The sequence below is a fragment of the Ceratotherium simum genome, chromosome 32 (assembly GCF_057802395.1).
Source record: "Ceratotherium simum simum isolate JZ-2026a chromosome 32, ASM5780239v1, whole genome shotgun sequence".
NCBI lineage: Eukaryota > Metazoa > Chordata > Mammalia > Perissodactyla > Rhinocerotidae > Ceratotherium > Ceratotherium simum.
In genome coordinates this window covers 8,750,831-8,770,464 of record NC_141931.1, presented here as the reverse complement: position 1 = coordinate 8,770,464, position 19,634 = coordinate 8,750,831, and the positions used below count along the sequence as shown (strand labels likewise).

General features: G+C 35.0%; 1 protein-coding gene across 1 annotated transcript in view; it reads left to right on the top strand.

Moving 5' to 3' along the window:
• YME1L1 (YME1 like 1 ATPase) overlaps positions 1 to 19,334 on the top strand; it is a 53,965-nt gene extending 34,631 nt beyond the window's left edge. The window contains exons 9-19 of the mRNA XM_004425268.3: positions 2,081 to 2,171; positions 5,776 to 5,928; positions 6,492 to 6,624; positions 7,418 to 7,480; positions 8,529 to 8,641; positions 9,808 to 9,963; positions 10,550 to 10,701; positions 11,622 to 11,748; positions 12,047 to 12,120; positions 12,781 to 12,867; positions 15,165 to 19,334. Coding sequence (XP_004425325.1) covers positions 2,081 to 2,171; positions 5,776 to 5,928; positions 6,492 to 6,624; positions 7,418 to 7,480; positions 8,529 to 8,641; positions 9,808 to 9,963; positions 10,550 to 10,701; positions 11,622 to 11,748; positions 12,047 to 12,120; positions 12,781 to 12,867; positions 15,165 to 15,308 — 1,293 coding nt within the window. The 3' untranslated portion in view covers positions 15,309 to 19,334. The remainder of the gene's footprint in view (positions 1 to 2,080; positions 2,172 to 5,775; positions 5,929 to 6,491; positions 6,625 to 7,417; positions 7,481 to 8,528; positions 8,642 to 9,807; positions 9,964 to 10,549; positions 10,702 to 11,621; positions 11,749 to 12,046; positions 12,121 to 12,780; positions 12,868 to 15,164) is intronic.
• The last annotated feature ends 300 nt before the right edge of the window (positions 19,335 to 19,634 follow it).

Genomic DNA, 19,634 nt, shown 5'->3' with positions numbered 1-19,634 from the left:
TAACCCTGTTTTCCTCCATAGATTTTATGTTCCTCAACTGGGAATTCTCTTGCCACAGAGGTTGGGAGAGAAAATGTATTCTGAATAGATGACGTTTACTCTTTTCCTTTTTGCCTCCAATTTAAAGTTATTCTTACCTTGACCAAATGTATTTTGGTCTTCTTTTAGTATACGGATTTCTTTGAATATTTAAAAAAATTCTTTTGATAGCCCAGCCAAATTTTTTTTTAAACATAAATTTTATTGAAGCTTAACATTCACACAGAAATGCACAAATCGTAAATGTATACCTCAATCAATTTTCACACATAGCTTTGAACATGTCTGTGTTATCAGCACCCAGCTCAGGAAACAGAACACCAGAACCTGCCTAGTGCCTCTTTCTAGTTACTATCTTTTCCTATCCCATGAGTAATCATTGTCTTGTCTACTACTATATATTAGTTTGGCCTGTTTTTGATTTTTGTATAAATGTAACACACCTAGTATGTATGGCTTCTTTCACCCAACATGATGTTTGTGAGATCCATCCGTGTTATATGGAGTGGTAGTTCATTCATCCTCACTGCGTAGTATTCTATGAATACCCCAATACTGTATATTTATTCTACATTAGGTGGACATTTGGGTTCTGTCTAGTTTGAGCTCAAATAGTCCTGCTGTGAACGTTCTTGTACAGGTCTTTTGGTGAGCATATGTTTACATTTCTCCTGGGCCTAGGAGTGGACAAAGCTTTGCTTTTAACCATTAACTTTATAAACATTTTAGTAATTTTAATAATTTAATCAGAATAACTTTAAAGACCATTTCAAGCCTAAGAAAAAACCTGCTTATTCTTTAACAATTGTATATTTCCTGGAAATAGTCTTGGGAAATTTTCTACAAGTCTAAGATAGTCATAAGTTTAATTTTAGATTTCCAGAATGCCCTTTGGCCCAGAGATTTGTTTCATGTTTTACTACACTCCTTCCCAGGTAGTTTTTTTAACCCTGCCCAGTGTACTTCAGTTCTTTTTTGTCACTGAGAGCTATTTAAAGTTGTCTGATGTGAGGTTGCAAACTGACTGCCACTGAGCTGAATTGGATTAACAAATGTATTAGTTGGCCAGAGTAATTTAAGATAAATGAATATAAATAAGTACACACGCAAACACATTTTTAATTTCAATTGGTAGCCAACATTTTTAAATTGGAAGATTTCACCCACATAAAAATTTCTGGTTTTTTCCTTAGAAAATTAAAAGTCTGGAGCACTAGGTGTCTGTTCCTTGGTAGAGCCAAGTTGTGGCTGTTGTCCTCTTGAAGGGACTATGGCTTTTCAGTTCAGCTTATTGCCACCACTGTTGTTTTATACCTGGCCTTCTGCAGTCAATTTTTGGTTTCATTCTGGCCCTAGGTATTTGCATTTGTGACTTCTAGTTGTATGCAAACTAGGAAAATTGCTCACCATTTCTGACAGGTAGCTTTCTTATTCTTATATCAGAGTTTTTAAAGTTTAGCTAATGTTCTACTTGCCATCTTTGTTGGCCTGATTGGGCTTTATTCTTGCTAAGGATCGCAGGTCTGCAAAATTTTATATTTTGGGAATTAAATCTTCTAAACATTTTTTTACCACAGCCATTTACAAAACAATATCAGTACACTATAGCTTAATTTTAGTTTTTATCTTTTGGCTTTTGTTAGGAACTGAATCATTTATAATCTACAAGTAATTCCTTATAATGAAAACAACCTTATAATTAATCACAAATTAATGTTATAACTTAAACACAGACTCCCTTATCATTAATACATAGTAAGTCCACATAATTTGCCCTTGAAACTTATAACCAGGTCCAAAAAGTTGTGGATTTGAAACTTGGTAGGTGACTGTTTGTATCAAGTGCCACTGACACATTTAACTAGAATTTTGAATGTAACAGTCCTTGTTAACTGGAGGAAGCACTATTTCTTGAAAATATAAGAAGTTAAAAATGGTTTTTGTTGTGATATGTAAGACGATTTTTCATAATTGAAAATAAGGGTTAGGAGAAAAGCCTTTGTGTGTGCATTAAATTATTTTGTAAATTGTGTCACTTTAGGTGGAGGAAGCTAAACAAGAATTACAGGAAGTTGTTGAATTCTTGAAAAACCCACAAAAATTTACTGTGCTTGGAGGTAAACTTCCAAAAGGTAAGATATCTTCCCTTTACCATGACTTGACATCAGAAAATACTATATTAATAATTTAATTTTTATCAGATTTAATGATTAAAATTTAGTTCTTAATTGCTATTTTACAAATAAGTTCTCATTCCGAACATACCATTCTATAACTTTTTTTTTTGGTAGTTTAAAACTTTGCTATAATTTCAAACTTTAAGTTGCAAGAATAGTACAGTGAAGTCTCTCTATACTCTTAACCCAGACTCAACAGTTTTTTAACATTTTGTCCCATTTATTTATTCACTTTCTTTACATACATGTAATTTTTTAACTATTTGAGAATAAGTTGTAGACATTTTGCTCCTTCACCCCTAAATACCTCATTGTGTATTTCCTAAGAATAATAATATTCTTTTTAAATAACTCCAGTACAGTTATTAAAATCAGTAAATTTAACATGAATCCAAAACTGTTATCAAATTCAGTCATATTCAAATACACTAGTTCCCCCTTATCCATGGTTTCTGTTACCCATGGTCAACCACAGTCTGAAAACATTAAATGGAAAATTTCAGAAATAAACAGTTCATAAGTTTTAAATTGAATGATGTTCTGAGTAGCATGATGAAATCTTGCGCCATCTTGTTCCATCCCACCTGGGATGTTAATCATCTCTTTGTCTAGCATACCCACGCTGTATGTGCTACCTGCCAGTTAGTCACTTAATAGCCATCTCAGATCAACTGTCAATATCACAGTGCTTATGTTCAAGTCACCCTTATTTTACTCAATAATGGCCCCAAAGTGCAAGTGATGCTGGCAATTGACATATGCCAAAGAGAAGACATAAAGTGCTTCCTTTAAAGTGAAATGGTTCAAGTTATTGACTTAAGGAAAGAAAATTTGTATGCTGAGGTTGCTAAGATCTATCGTAAGAATGAATATTCTATCTGTGAAATTGTGAAGAAGGAAAAAGAAATTTATGCTACTTTTGCTGTTGTACCTCAAACTACAAAAGCTATGGCCATAGTACATGACAAGTGCTTAGTATAGGAGAAGCATAGTATATATAGGGTTTGGTACTATCGGTGGTTTCAGGCATCCGCTGGGGGTCTTGGAACATTTCCCCCTTGAATAAGCGGGGATTACTGTATCAGCAGTTGTCCCAATAATATCCTTTGTAGCGAGGTCCCCCCGTCTCCCACATCCACCCCAGGTTCGGGACCCAATCTAGGTTCACACATAATATTTAATTTTTTCTTTAATCTGAAAAAATTTCCTCAGCCTTTTTTTAGGGGGTGGATCTTTTATGATCTTAACAGTCGTGTAGAGTATACACTATTTGTAGACTGTTCCTCAGTTTGGCTTAGATAAAAAAACTTTCTCATAATTACTCAATATGATTTTTAATTACTGTGATACTGTGATTTATAATAAGAAATACATATTTGGTCTTTGTCCCCTTTTCTGGCACAGAACTCCTAAAACTCTTGGAATTTCATAAGATGAGAGTGATAAAAAGTGTCTTTTGTTGTGTTAACGAGGTGACTTTGGGAACACACCTAAAGATGAGAACTGTTTACCAGGAGAGCCAGCCATGTGATTAGAGGGTTGGAACTTTCAGTCCCACCCAGGGGAGAGGGACTGAAGATTGAGCTTAATCGCCAAATGGCCAATGATTTAATCAATCATGCCTAAATAATGAAGCCTCCATTAAACCCCAGAAGGATTGGGTTCGGAGAGCTTCGGGCTTGGTGAACATATGGAGATATAGATGGAGTGTGCCTGGAGAGGACATAGAAACTCCACGCCCCCTTTCCCTTCACTTTCTCTATATATCTCTTCCATCTGGCTGTTCCTGAGTTATATCCTTTTATAATAAACTGGTAATCTAGTAAGTAGAATGTTTCTCTGAGTTCTCTGAGCTGCTCTAGCAAATTAATTGAACCCAAGAAGGAGGTTGTTGGAACCTCCAATCTATAGCTTGTTGGTCGGAAGCACAGGGAACAACCTGGACTTGCAACTGGTGGCTGAGGTTGAGGGGAGGGGGCAGTCTTGTGGGACCCAGCCCTTAATCTGTGGGATCTGATGCTATCTCCAGGCAGGTAGTGTCAGAATTAAGTTGATTTGTAGGAAACCTAGCTGGTGTCGGCGAATTGCTTGCTGGGGGGGGCGTGGCATCTGTTGAAATTGGGTACAGAATTGTAATGATATTATGATGTCCTGCTGCTATATGGTTTTACTGTATTTAACCATTTATATTGAACTTTTAAATTGTTTTCAGTGTTTTGCTATTAAAATTAGTACTGTGATGATAATCTTAATTTCTCAAAGCTTTGCCTACATGCTTAATTATTTCCTTAGAATAAATTTTAGATTTATTAATGTATTATTCATAGATTATTCTAGATTCTAATTGTAGAAATGGAATTGGTGAGTTAAAGGGGGCACTCCTATTTAAGTCTTGTTTTTATACCTCTGAGTATCTCTACTGAGAATGTTTAGCAGTATATAAACGTGTTTGCCTGAACCTTTGCTAATTTAGGGTTCATTTATTAAATCAATACTATAACATCATTGAGAGCATGTTTAAAACCATAAAAATAGTTAACATTCTTGGGGCCGGCCTGGTGGCGCAAGCGGTTAAGTGCATGTGCTCCGCTGCGGCGGCCCGGGGTTTGCTGGTTTGGATCCCGGGCGCGCACCGACACACCGCTTGGCAAGCCATGCTATGGCGGCATCCTATATAAAGTGGAGGAGGATGGGCATGGATGTTAGCCCAGGGCAAGTCTTCCTCAGCAAAAAGGGAGGATTGGCAGATGGTAGCTCAGGGCCGATCTTCCTCACAAAAAAAAAAAAGTGACCTTCTTTCTTTCTGACCACAAGGAATATTTTATAAATTTTTGGAAAAAACCTCAGATACCAAGATAAAATCTACAGAAATTGATAAATAATGATTTAAAGCAGTTAGGAATCACAGTAATGTGGCAATACTAGGAGAGTCTTAAGGGTATTATGAAAAACTTACTGTTATTTTGACATTTTTCAAACATATGGAAAAGCTGGAAAGAAAGCTGTAGATTTTAACTACATTGCATCTAAATACTTTGTTGTGCATCACTTAAGAATAAGGACATTGTCCTAAATAAACACAATAATTTATCTTACCAAATAAAATTAAACACTATTTCCTTAATATCATGTACTCTACAGTCTTTTTTAAATTTTTCACCAAATGTCCCTAGAATTTTTTTTTAAGATTTTTTCTGGAAGAGCATCAAGTCAAGGTTCGTGCATTACATTTGGTTGTTTAGTCTCTTAATTTGTTTTTATGTGAATTGTATCTTATCTGTTTAGTGATAAATGTTTATATTCCTTTCCCTTAAGATTCTGTCTTGTCTGTGGCTGATGTGTAAACCAGGATTTAAATGATACAGGAAAATCAGTTATGGAGAAGATCCTAAAGTGAATCATTAATAGAGACAAATATGTTATGCTCCGTTTCACAATATTGGTCTTTGATATGTCTTCAACCTCAAAATTGTGTAAATTAATAATTATTTGGTTTATAGGTTCATATCAGCGTTGGCTTATTTTAATTTGAATCATTCTTGTTTACTTTTTCTTTTAGGAATTCTTTTAGTTGGACCACCAGGGACAGGAAAGACACTTCTTGCCAGAGCTGTGGCCGGAGAAGCCGATGTTCCTTTTTATTATGCTTCTGGATCAGAATTTGATGAGATGTTTGTGGGTGTGGGAGCCAGCCGTATAAGAAATCTTTTTAGTACGTTTTAATGTATCTTTCACACAATACAAAATTTTCTTAATTTTAGGGGAAGAGGGTTTCTTACCCTTTCTTTACTTGTTGAATATGATTGATAGTAAGCTGAAACAGCCATTGTGGCGTTCTGGTTTCAGATAACTTGATGCGTGAGCTAAAACAGAACTGTACTTTTTTTTCCAAATAGAAGAGCTAGCAGAAGTGCTAGATGAGGTGTAGGGCTGCTGAAAAGCTTTTTTTTTTTTCATTTTATTCATTAATACTGCACTATGTAATTAAAGAGTATTTAGCCTCAAACCTGATTGTATATGATATTTGTATAGCTAGGAAGGATGAATACTCAATTCTTTTTATTTTATATCATTTTGTATGGTATAGTTGTTTTTCTTCTGAGGCCATTGTTTTTAAATTAGTAAAAAAAAAAAAAAAAAAGAACAACTTTGTGTATTTTCTCCCTAATGAATGTCTTTTATGGCTTTTGACAATCTTATAAGCTTTTAATATGTAAGGCTTTGTTCAAAAACTGTCGATTTCAAAACTGATTTGAATCTTTTCTGGTTTTATAGGGGAAGCAAAAGCAAATGCTCCTTGTGTTATATTTATTGATGAATTAGATTCTGTTGGTGGGAAGCGAATTGAATCTCCAATGCATCCATATTCAAGGCAGACTATAAATCAACTTCTTGCTGAAATGGATGGGTAATTGAATCTTCCTCTGTCTCTGGAATATGGTGATATTTTTGGTAACATTCTAGAGATATGAAAAACATCATATTTAAAGGCAACAGAATAGTCCCTTGTGTAAGAAGTTAAGAAAAGCTCTTCTCATTATTGTATTGTTTCCATTACGAGTGGGATAAAGATGTGTCAACTCCTCTTCATTGTGATATTTACACCTTTTCTCATTTATTATATCATACTTATGACAGGAAAGCAGTGATTCCAGCTGAGACTAGTGGTCTACTTAGAGCTGTAAAGGGGAGAGTACGCTGGTTCCCACATAATCTGTGACTAGCTTTGAGTGTTTTGAGAGATTTAAAAAGCTTGCATCAGTTTTCATAATATAAAAAAGCAAGAGGTGGGGTTGCTTTGAAAGAAGTAAAAATGTCTCTTAAAGTCATATGCAACATTTTGGAAACAAATAGGAAGTCTAGAAGCAAATAATTTGAATTGGTAAACTTGAAAATAATTTTTCAAAAATTAGGTAACCAAGCTTTCTATGTCATCATTCCTTCCTAAGTAGAACAAAGACTGTGGAGGTATGTAATAACAGATGATTTGGGGATTTATTATTAGCAGTGTTATTGAAGTGCACTGGCCGGACATCTGTTCCTTTTAAAAAACAATTAGGGATGCCTTATCATTTTGGTCATGAAAAAGATCCCTTTTCTTTGCTGTTGTTAAGATTAACGATAAACAGTTTTGTGTAGAGCGTTTCTATATGTGTGCTGTTTTAACTTTCAGTGAAAAGCTACTTTTTTAAAAAAAACAGGTTTAAACCCAATGAAGGAGTTATCATCATAGGAGCCACAAATTTTCCAGAGGCATTAGATAAGTAAGTATCAAAAGAAAATTTTTGTCAAGTACTGATACGTGGTAGAACATGAATAAATTTTAAAAACATTGTGCTAAAAGTCCATCACAAAACATCACATGTTATGTTACTCCGTTTATATGGAATGTCTAGAATAAGCAAATCCATAGCGACAGAAAGTAGATTAGTGATAGCGGGAGGCTGGGGAGAATGGGGAGTGACTGCCAGTGGATATGGTATTTCTTTTTGGGGGGATGAAAATATTCTAAAGTTAGATTGTGGTGATGGTTGTACAACTATAAATATTAAAAACCACTGAATTATTCACTTTAAGTTCTCTGATATGTGAATTCTGTCTCAATAAAGCTGTTAAAAGAATCTTTTGGGCTGGCCTGGTGGCATAGTTGTTAAGTTCAGCATGCTCTGCTTGGCAGCCCAGGTTCGGTTCCTGGGCATGGACCTACACCACTCATCAGCCATGCTGTGGTGGTGACCCACATAGAAAATAGAGGAAGATTGCCCAGAGATGTTAGCTCAAGGTGAATCTTCTTCAGCACAAAAAAAAAAAAAAAAAAAAGAATCTTCTGACTACTTATATCATAAAATTTTGGGGAGTTGGAGAGCATTTTTAAAATAAAATTTACTATAATAGATTTTTCTTGATTTTATTATAGAAGTTACTCATATTTTCATTTGATCTAGTAGTTTTTTTCTTCGCCTAAGACTAGTTTAATGTATATTTCAGCAGTTAAGATGGGTGTGTAGCTCTTATAGTAGGTAGCTATAGAATTATTTGTTCCTTGACTGACTGATTTGCGTGTGTTTGTTTCTGAGGGATGTGTGCTCTCTAGATGCACACGTATGAACCTTTGTTCTGCCTTCTGGTTATTGAAACTGTTATCTGAACCATGTTTTACAAGGAACTGTCTGATCATTTATGTTCAAAACTCCATCTACCCTCTGGTTGCCATTGTCTTTCCATCCTCCCTTTAGTGTGTCCAGTGTTTAACCTGACCTTCTGCATAGTCAGCTTATTAATTTATATTTTCTTTTTGTATCCTCCTTTTAGCGCCTTAATACGTCCTGGTCGTTTTGACATGCAAGTTACAGTTCCAAGGCCAGATGTAAGAGGTCGAACAGAAATTTTAAAATGGTATCTGAACAAAATAAAGTTTGATCAGTGTAAGTCTAATTCCATAAAACAAACATCATCTCTATAAAATGGTAATATATCAACCTACCTTGTTTGTGGTCCTTACTGGATAAATGTCGTAAAAGACCAGTTCCTTTATATGTCCTTTTTTCTTTCCATTTATACGTCCTTTTAAAAAAGTCTGTACCTTATTTAGTGTGTATCCAGGAGATTCTATCATTTTGAATCCTGATTCTAAACAATGTTTCCTTTAGAGTATTCAGATAGATAATATTTGAAGATGAATATATGTATAAATGTTTTTTAAGGTGAATGTAACATAAATAATAGAAAAAGCACCTGTATATCATGAACACTGTACCTTATGATATAGTCACTTTGGGGCTGAAAGAGGGGAAAGCAAACTGGAAAACAAAACACATGGAAATATTATGGAGTCACGTGAGTAATGAAAGCAGCTATTTAAGCTGCAGTATTTTCAAAGATAGCTGAATCAGTTCATAAAACCAATACATTTCCTATAAATAAGGGGAGCTTTTATTTCCAAAATATTTCAAGGTGAAATTCAGAAAACAAAATGTTGTCTATGAGTATGCTTTTTCAGTTCGTGTTTAGGCTAATAACGATGTAAGTCATAATTGAAAGTTTATAAATCATATCTGGCAACTCTACATTTCTTTGTTTTTCACGATTATTTAAGTATAATAACTTTTGTGGGGGCCAGCCCGGTGGCGCAAGCCATTGAGTGCCCGTGCTCCGCTGTGGTGGCCCGGGGTTCACTGGTTCGGATCCCAGGCGTGCACCGACGCACTGCTTGTTAAAGCCGTGCTGTGGCGGCGTCCCATATAAAGTGGAGGAAGATAGGCACGGATGTTGGCCCAGGGCCAGTCTTCCTCAGCAAAAAAAAAAAAAAAAAAAAGAGGATTGGCATCGGATGTTAGCTCAGGGCTGGGCTTCCTCACACACACACAAAAAAGAACTTTTGTGATTTGTCCCAATGGCAATTTTAATGACATGTTTATTGGCAGTGTTGGCTTTTCTCCCTTAGAATTTAGTAATGTAAGTTTATTTTGTGGTTTCATTAAGATAAATATTCTAAATTATAGTTCACGATATCAGTATTATTTCTTTTATAATGTGATTTCTTTGTGAAGAGCTAGTTTTAGAGTTTTAATAGCGGGTTGTATCTACACAGCTGTTGATCCAGAAATCATAGCTCGAGGTACTGTTGGCTTTTCTGGAGCAGAGTTGGAGAACCTTGTGAATCAAGCTGCATTAAAGGCAGCTGTTGATGGAAAAGAGATGGTTACCATGAAGGAACTAGAGTTTTCCAAAGATAAAATTCTAATGGGTAGGTTTTTTTTTTCTTATCTTAATACTATTCATTATGTTAGAGAATAAATTCTTTTTGAGAGAGTTTATGAAAAAGAAAGGTATAGGAACCTGAAAATATATACTCGAAAATAGCAACACAATTTAGCCTCTTCCAGAACAAATATATTATAGCTTATGAGTACATTGTTTGGGGGTGGGGGGGCCCATTTGTTTCCTGTTATCTGATATTGCTGATAAAAGAATAATTAATTTTATTTCATCTCAATATTTAATTTTGATTTTAAATCTTGAATTGGTTTCAAAACAGGTTAGTTATGACGTTCTTGTTAAATTGGAAGTTTATTTTCTAGAAATAGAATTAAGCTTTCCCTCTTGATATAAGGATTCAGATGATAGTTCTTACAGTTTTGATTTTCAGTTGACAGATTGTTGTGGTTTATGTGTTGTAGGGTGAATTCTACTCATTTTTTAAACTTTTACTGTTTAAAATATTTAATAATGATATATGTTACTCTAAGAATGACTTGAAGGCAAATGGGTTTCATTCATTTCAATATACCTTCCTTAAGGAGAATTTTACTTAATTAAAATTTTATCCTTAGGGCCTGAACGTAGAAGTGTGGAAATTGATAACAAAAACAAAACCATCACAGCTTATCATGAATCTGGTCATGCTATTATTGCGTATTACACTAAAGATGCAATGCCTATCAACAAAGCTACGATCATGCCACGAGGGCCAACACTTGGACATGTAAGTGTCTTGTAGTTTTTTCTTTTCTTTCAAATAGTACTCCCCAAAGCTTAAGTAGGAAATTGCCAATGAAACATTTAAAAAGAAAATTCAGCTATTTCCTAAGTTTATCGATACTTGCTTTAACTTCCTGAACCATCTTGAAATCAGAGATACTTGTGAACTTTGTCTTCTAATAAAGAATATTGTCTTAATATTTCAGATATTGCATATTTACATTATGAAATTTAATTCAGGAATGACAGCAGTATACTTCTTAAATATGTAATTGTTCTTTTCCTGCCAAGAAGAAATTGTGTAGCATAGTGACTGGTTCAATACTTCTGAGAGTTTTCTTATTAAGTATTAGTTTTGTTCTCATATCTTTCTTTTTTTTAAACTATTTTTTTTGTTCTCTGAATGCTCTTTTTTTAATTAATTAATTAATTATTTTTTTGCTGAGGAAGATTGGCCCTGAGCTAACAGCCATGCCCATCTTTCTCTACTTTATATGTGAGATGCCTGCCGCAGCATGGCTTTATTCACAGTGCACATGTCCGCGCCCGGGATCCGAACCCGTGAACCCCGGGCTGCTGAAGCAGAGAGCATGAACTTAACCACCATGCCACCAGGCCGGCCCCCTCATATCTTTCTAATTATAGACATTTTAAACATTTTTGTGCAACTAGAGAGAAAACAGTGCTGTTGCAGCATTATCTACCTCTTATTTATAAAATACACTTTTGCTGTGTAAAGAATTTTCCTTATTTTGTCAATTGCTGGTTTTGTCATCAGTCACTGACGACCGTCTCTGCTAAATGCTCTTGAGCTTTCAGCATCGGGGTGTCGTCAGGTGGTGAGAGACCCGTGGTCATTCTGCTTGTTAATATAAGTGTTTCCAACCTGTGTCTGAGGTTTTTCTCTGTTTTTCAATTGTCTAGGTGTCCCTGCTGCCTGAGAATGACAGATGGAATGAGACCAGAGCTCAGCTGCTGGCACAAATGGATGTTAGTATGGGAGGAAGAGTGGCCGAGGAGCTCATATTTGGAACTGATCATATTACAACAGGTTGGCTATAAAGCATGGCTTTCATTCAAATTGTGTTGGTTGGTTTAAAGATATTTTTTAAAATTGAGTTTATGTATATTTTTATTTTATTTATTTATTTATTTTATTGAAGTATAGTTGGCATACAATATTGTATTAGTTTCAGGTGTACAACATAGTGATTGGACATTTATTTACATTGTAAATGATCACCCTGATGGGATTAGTTACCATCTCTTGTCATACAAAGTTATTGCAACATTATTGACTATATTCCCTGTGCTGTACATTACATTCTGTGTATATTTTAAAATTTTAGGTGCTTCCAGTGATTTTGATAATGCAACCAAAATAGCAAAGCGGATGGTTACCAGATTTGGAATGAGTGAAAAGGTAATAGCTAATTTTAATCCTTCCTCATGTGTCAAATGATAATGTGCCAAGTGTGTCTTGGTGAGAGTGTTCTCATAAATTGATAACATTTGTTTTTCCTCTGTCCCATTCCAAATGGATTTGACGCAGCTTATTCTAAACTAAACGTTATTTTCTAAGAAATAAAATGTAGCATTCTCTTTCCATTCTAGTTGCTCAAACAGTAACAGTTATTACTCCATGACTTAACAAAATTGTAAGATAAAATCGTTAGCCTTTTCTATTCGTATGACATAAAAGACGTACTTGTTGAGCTTGCTCACTTTGCCCTTTCCACATATTTCATGTTCTTACATTGTCACTGTGGTTCCATTGAAGCAATTCTGTTACTCTGTGAATTGTGGATTTCTAGACTTGGAGTAGCTGCCAGCGTTTTCTAAGAAGGTACTCAGAAGCATACTTAGGATGTAAAATTTTCTCTCTTGCTCACACTTCTAATTTTAGTACTATACTTTGAGAGGAGTTATGAAATTTCTTTGCCCTGAAGGGCATTTTTATATGTATTTCTTACTTGCCCCCCATGATATTTATTTCTTTATGTATAGGATAGTACTTCCTCTGTTACATTTATTAGTGTTTTCAGGTTTTTCTGTTCAATTTCTTTCTTCTCATTGGTTTTAGCTTGGAGTTATGACCTACAGTGATACAGGAAAACTGAGTCCAGAAACTCAATCTGCTATTGAACAAGAAATCAGAATCCTTCTAAGGGTAATGACCATATTTTTCTATGCTTATTTATCTATTTAGTCATTATATGCCTAAAAGGCTGGGTGCTTACAAAATAGCTGAAGGCGCTCTGTTCTTTAGAAATGTCACTCTATTAGCAGATGCACCATTGCAGCCGTGATTTAAATATGTTGTTAGGGAACCTCTGGTCATAGACTGGATCTTTACTTTATTCTGGCCATAGGCTAAGAACAGTTTATATCTGTGATTATAAAGATGTAATTCTACTTTAGCTGCAAAACCATAATAGGTATTAGAATGGGGGATGTTGAGTATTGATTCTCTATTGCTTTTCCACTCTGACATATTTATTCAACAAATAGTGTTATTTGCTTTGTGCCTAGCAGTGCTGAGAATACAGAATAAGCCAAATAAAATCCTTTTGACTACAGTGTCCAATAGAGATTAAGGTAAAGGAATGTGAGAGAGTAAAGTCAGTGAGATCAGTTAGTACTGTGGTAATCCAGTCATGGTATAATGCTTGCTTGGATCAGGGTGGTGAAAGTAGAAAGTGAGAAACGTGAGTGGGTTCAGAAGATACTGGTCTAGTGAAATCAACCTGGCTTTGTGAGGTTTTGGCTGAGAGAGCAGCTAATATAAAGCCGTTAGATTTCTGCCTCATGCAAAATTTCTGAAAACTCAGAAAACAGAAGAGCAAAAATTGAATTCTTTCCTTCTGAAACGATAGATTAGAACGACAGTAGATACTTTTTCCACTAGATGGAAAGCTTACATTGTTATGAAGGGGAAATGATTACTGGTTAGTACCATTTTAGGTTAAAATGTATATGAGACTTAAAGCATAACAACCTAATAGTAGTCTTCCATGTTAGGGCTTCAATCCACGAGAGTTTTAAAAGATATTACTAATTTATCCTTGATTTTTAGCTGCAGCTTTCCATGATGTATTTCTAATATTTTATATATTTTCTTTAATTTGATTATTTTACTTGAACATGATTATGTTCACAATGTCTAATGATTATGTTCTATTTATATGACCTCTGTTTCTTGGTGTTGGTAAATTAATTTTTAAATTTTCCACTCAGTTTTATAAGGGCAAAAATATGATTAAATATTCAAATATTGGCATAGACACTGTACAGGCAAATGTTGAGACCCTGCCAAAAATGAATTGTTATTATAAGTGCCGTTATTTGTGAGCTGATAAACTTAATCCAAACTCACCTTTGGAAGGACAATTGAAGAATTTAAGTGACAAACTTAAGGTGGGTTGCAAAAAAAAATTAAAATGTATGAAAATCAAGGATCATCTAATGATACTGTGTTACACTTGTCACAAATTGACAAGTGAGTCTGTTACCAAGTAAAAGAATGGAAAGGTATATCCTTTCTTGCCATTTTAGATTGAATAAATTGCTGAAATCTCAAGAGGCAAAAGGAGCAAACTTTCTTTACTTTTTAACATATATATTGAATACAGAAATAGATTTGTCTGTTCTCAGATTTAAATTATAATGTATATTTTTTATTTTATTTAATTAATTAATTTATTTATTTTTGTGAGGAAGATCAGCCCTGAGCTAACATCCGTTGCCAATCCTCCTTCTTTTGCTGAGGAGCATTGGCCCTCGGCTAACATCCGTGCCCATCTTCCTCTACTTTCTGTGGGACACTGCCATAGCATGGCTTGACAAGCAGTACGTTGGTCCTCGCGCAGGATCCAAACCTGCGAAGCCCGCGCCCCTGGAGCTGAGCGTGCGAACTCAACCGCTGTTTCACCTGGCTGGCCCCTATTTTTATTTTTTTAAGTAGCTTTTTGTCTAAGTAGTCCTCAGTTATCCGAGTGATAGATTTTGAGGTTAAAAATAGAGCATTTGAGGGGCCAGCCTGGTGGCACAAACGGTTAAGTGCGCGCGCTCTGCTGTGGCGGCCCGGGGTTCGCCAGTTTGGATCCTGGGCGTGCACTGACACACTGCTTGCCAAGCCATGCTGTGGCGGCATCCCATATAAAGTGGAGGAAGATGGGCACGGATGTTAGCCCAGGACCAGTCTTGCTCAGCCAAAAAAAGAGGAGGATTGGCAGATGTTAGCACAGGGCTGATCTCCTCACAAAAAAAACAAAAAACAAAAAACGATAGCGTTTGAGAGTATGAAATAATTGCCTTTGTGAACCAAGCTTTTAAATATTTTTATCTGTCATACATAGAAATAAGCAGATTTCACATTTTTTAGGATACGTAAAAGTTTTTTTCTTTTCTCATTTATGGTTTTTGCTTCTCCTAAGTTTTCTGCTTCTTACATATCTGCTATTTCAGGACTCATATGAACGAGCGAAACATATCTTGAAGACTCATGCAAAAGAGCATAAGAATCTGGCAGAAGCTTTATTGACCTATGAGACTTTGGATGCCAAGGAGATTCAAGTTGTTCTTGAGGGGAAGAAATTGGAAGTGAGATGATAACTCTCTTGAAATGGAGGCATTGCTGGTTTTATTGCAAGAATATAAGTATCATTGCAGTAATCTCCTTTTGCAATGCTTTTCTCCCATTCTTGACTTGATATCACTCAAGGGTGTGAAATACTTTGTTGATATTTGTCACAGTTATCTAATTATGGTTATTCTCATGATGGACACCTACTGCAAATAGCAAACATATTAAAGAAAATAAAGAACTATCAGGATTGAAAACAGCTTGTTTGAAAATGTCAATCAGTTATTAAGTTGAAAATAAGTAATGATTTTATGGGTGGTTATTGTACTAGATGTGAATAAAAATTGTGCCTTTAGCTCCTGGGAAGTATTTTTAGTTAGCAAAGTAAAATTGTTGAAGGGTTGTCTTTATTTCTAGATCATACCATTGATCTTTGATAAAGAAATGATGCTATTTGGCTGTTGGTAAACCATATTTCTATGTACATCAGTGGAAACTTCATTAAGATGCACTTAATCATGCTCCATTGACCATATATAAAATGGTTTTTAAAAATCTAAGAGTAGAGAATTGTAAACGTACAGATAGAATCGGGATTTAAATGATTCTAACCTTTTAAAAATGCATCTTGCATTTATTTTCAGTGTTTTTTTAAAACATTACTATCACTCTAATGACATTTATTTTATAGCAGCAGTATTTTGTTAATTAAACAAGTAACATACTTCAAATTCATATAGTTATGCTTGGTATTATTGAAAGCAAAATAGAACCAAAAAGTCAGTCCCTTCAAAGTGAACTTTTGAATTACCCTGTGTTAGAAATGGAAAGTTGTGTTTACCTTTCGTTCAGATTTTGTGAATATGAATGTGTTGTTACAGGCTTTACAGATGAATTTATTTAACTCAATAGAGTAATTATTTTAGAGGACATTGTATTGGTTTTACAACCAAATTATATTCTTGATGTGATTTTATTAAAATTACGTACAGTTTTCTAATAACTTTTATGCTGGATATGGTCTTCATTGAAGAAGTTGATAGAGGGAGCTTGTTATGCACTATTTTTGCCCCCTTTTTTGGTAATTTTAAATTTTTATGTACTTTCAATCTTACAGAAATGTTATCAGAATAATACAAGGCACTCCCATATACCCTTGATCCAGATTCACCAATTATTTTCATTTACCCCATTTTTTTTTATTGTGCCCCTTCCTTTCTCTTCTCCTCCCTCCCTCCCTCTCCCTTTTTCTGTGTATATGTTTATGTATGTGTGTGTACATGTCTTTGTGTGGCTGTGTGTTTTCCTTTCTCTTGGTTACTTCTAGAATTGAAATGGCTGGGTCGTGTGGTAAGTTATTGTTTAACTTTTTAAGAACCTGATGAACTGTTTTCAAAATAACTATACAATTTTATGTTCCAAGCACTAATGTATGATGGTTCCAGTTTCTCCACATCTTCTACTGTACTTCTTGTAGTCTGTCTTTTTGATAAGGCTATTCTAGTGGGTATGAAGTAGTATCTCACTGTGGATTTAATTTACGTTTCTCTAGGACTAGTGATGTTGAGTAGCCTCTCCTATGCTATTGGCCATTTGTGTATCTTCTTTGGAGAAATGTCTATTCAAATCTTTTACCCCCTTCCACCCCTTTTTTTGGGTTGTTTGTCTTATGTGTTGTAAGAGATCATGTATTCTGAATACAAGTCTTTTTATCAAATGGATTTTGCTTTTTTTATCCAGTCTGACAATCTGTCATTTGAGTGGGGTGTTTAGTTCATTCATATTTAATATTGATATAGTTGTTTTTACATTGGCAATTTTGCTATTTCTTTTCTGTTCTCATATCTAAAGTGATCCCTCTGTTCCTCCTTTTTTGAGTTACATTTTAGTGGTTGCTCTATGGATGACAGTATGCATCTTAACTTATCACAGTCTATTTCAAAATAATACAGATTTAATTCTGGTAAAATGTGGGAACTTTATTTCTATCTCCTTTTCTTCTCTTCTTTGTGCTCTTGTTGTCATATGTTACATCTGTACATGTTAAAGCTTAACAATACAGTGACATTACTCCTGCTTTATGTAATCATATGCTCAGTCTTTATCTGGGAATGTCTTTATTTTGCCTTTGTTGTTTAAGAATCATTTTGCTGGATGTAGAATACATGGTTGACAGTTTTTTCTTTAATCACTTTGAATATGGTATCCCACAGACCCCTGACTTGCATTATTTTTCATGAGCAGTCAGCTGTTAATTATAATTTTGGTCTTCTTTTGTAATAGGTTGTTTTTTTTCTTGCAGCTTTCAAGATTTTTTTCTTAGCCTTGTCTTTTAACAGTTTGATTATAATGTGTTTAGGTGTAGCTCTCCATGTGATTTTTCCTACTTGGGATTTGTTGAGCTTCTTGGATCTGTAGATTAATGTTTTTCATCAGATTTGAGAAGTTTTGGCAATTATTTCTTCACATATATTTATCTGTCCTTTTCTCTCTCTCTTTTCCTTGTGGGATTCTTGTCACGTGTGTTGATACATTTGATGTTGATCTGGTGTCTGAGACTTTGTTCATTTGCTGATTCTTCTTCAAGTTCACTGCTTCTTTCTTCTGCCATCTCAAATCCACTGAATTTATCATTTCAGAGATTGTATTTTTCAGCTCCAAGTTTCCATTTGTTCTTTCATATACTTTGTATTTCTTTATTGAGATTCTTCATGCATTACATCATTTTCATCATAGTTTTCATTAAGTCTTTAAACATGACTTCCATTAGTTCTTTGAACATGTTCATAATAGCTGCTTTTAGGTCTTTGCTAAATCCAGCACTTGGAGACACTCAGTTTCTATTTAATGCTTTTCTTCCTTAGTAAGGGTCACACTTGTTTCTTTGCTGTCTTGTTGAATTTCAGATAATGTAGCAGTTACAGATTCTGATTTTCTCCCCAGAGTGGTGTTCTGATTTTGTTTAGTATCTTGCCTTCAGTAAATTTGTGAAGTCTGTCTCTACTACAATATGCAGCCACTTATGATATCTCTGCCTATTTTTTAAAATTTTGAATCTTGCTTCCTGAAGGTCTGTTGCATCTGCATAGCTTAGCATTATCCAAAGATTGAACAGAGGTTGTGTTCAATCCCCATCAGTCAGGCCCTCCATTCTGCTGATGGATCTGTGTGTGGAATGGTGAGTACATTCAGTATTCAGGTCATTTGCAAGACTGCCCTGGTTTTTGCTTTCTAATGAGCTTTTTTGCTTCTCCTTAGTGCATATGTGCAGGCTTTGGCAATCATAGATGTGTGGGTGGCTTGAACTAGCTTCACTTTCTGCTCTGCATGCCTCTGGTAAATCTGGAGTATATGGAGCACGTGTCAAACCCAGATGGCTGTCTTACCTCCCAGAACTTCCAGCTACTCCATTTGTTGTTTGCCCCAAACAGTTCTGCAGCCTCAGGCTAGAGAACTTTGCTTACCACTGAGATCCCCACTTCACCTTACAATGCATGGAGTCAAGTGTGTCTCTCTGGCAGTGGCAGCAAGCTCTGGCGTGGGATGTGAGGGCACACCACTACAGACTCACAATGTTCTTGCCTGAACTTCGGTGGTTTTCATGAATAAACACTTCTTAGTTTGTTGTAGATCTTCAGTTGATTTCCAGAGTACCTACATGGTAGTTTTTAAACAATTTTATCCAACTTAAGAGTTGCTGTTTTAAAAGTGGAGTTGATTGGTCAGCCTCCTCACATCATCATGCTGAAAGTAAATCTCCCTGACTTATTTTGAATCACACTCCACTCAAAACAGTTTAATAAGAATGGACTTAGGACTTGTAAACCTTTCAAAGCTATCCATTCAAAGCTACTAGTATGCCAGAGTTTCGCATGTAACCCATATCTATTAAATTGATTGCTTTTGGTAATTGATATGTTTTATTCTTAGATACTCTTTGTATTTGTTCATATTCATTTTAAAGTAAATACTGAGTTATTTCAATCCAGCAAGTTATGAGCGTATTTCTTAATGTAAGTATGTAATATTTTAATAAAATATGTTGGAATGTAGACTTGATCTTTGGATTGAAAAAATAACACCTAGTTGCGGACATAAAAATTTGGAGAGTTGACACATTTGAACTGAAGATTTGATTTCTCTGCAAATTTTCCCTGCCCCCATTTTGTCACGGGTGAATCTCCATTCTTAGGCAAGAATGTGATCACCCTCCTCATTTACAAGAGAAACTTAATTTAGTTCTATTATAAATGCTATGTAGTTTTCAGTCTTTCATCATATAGTATTTTAATGAGTAGCTAATCTGTAATGAATTTGAGAATGCATTTCATGGAAAAAAAGAAAAGTTACAA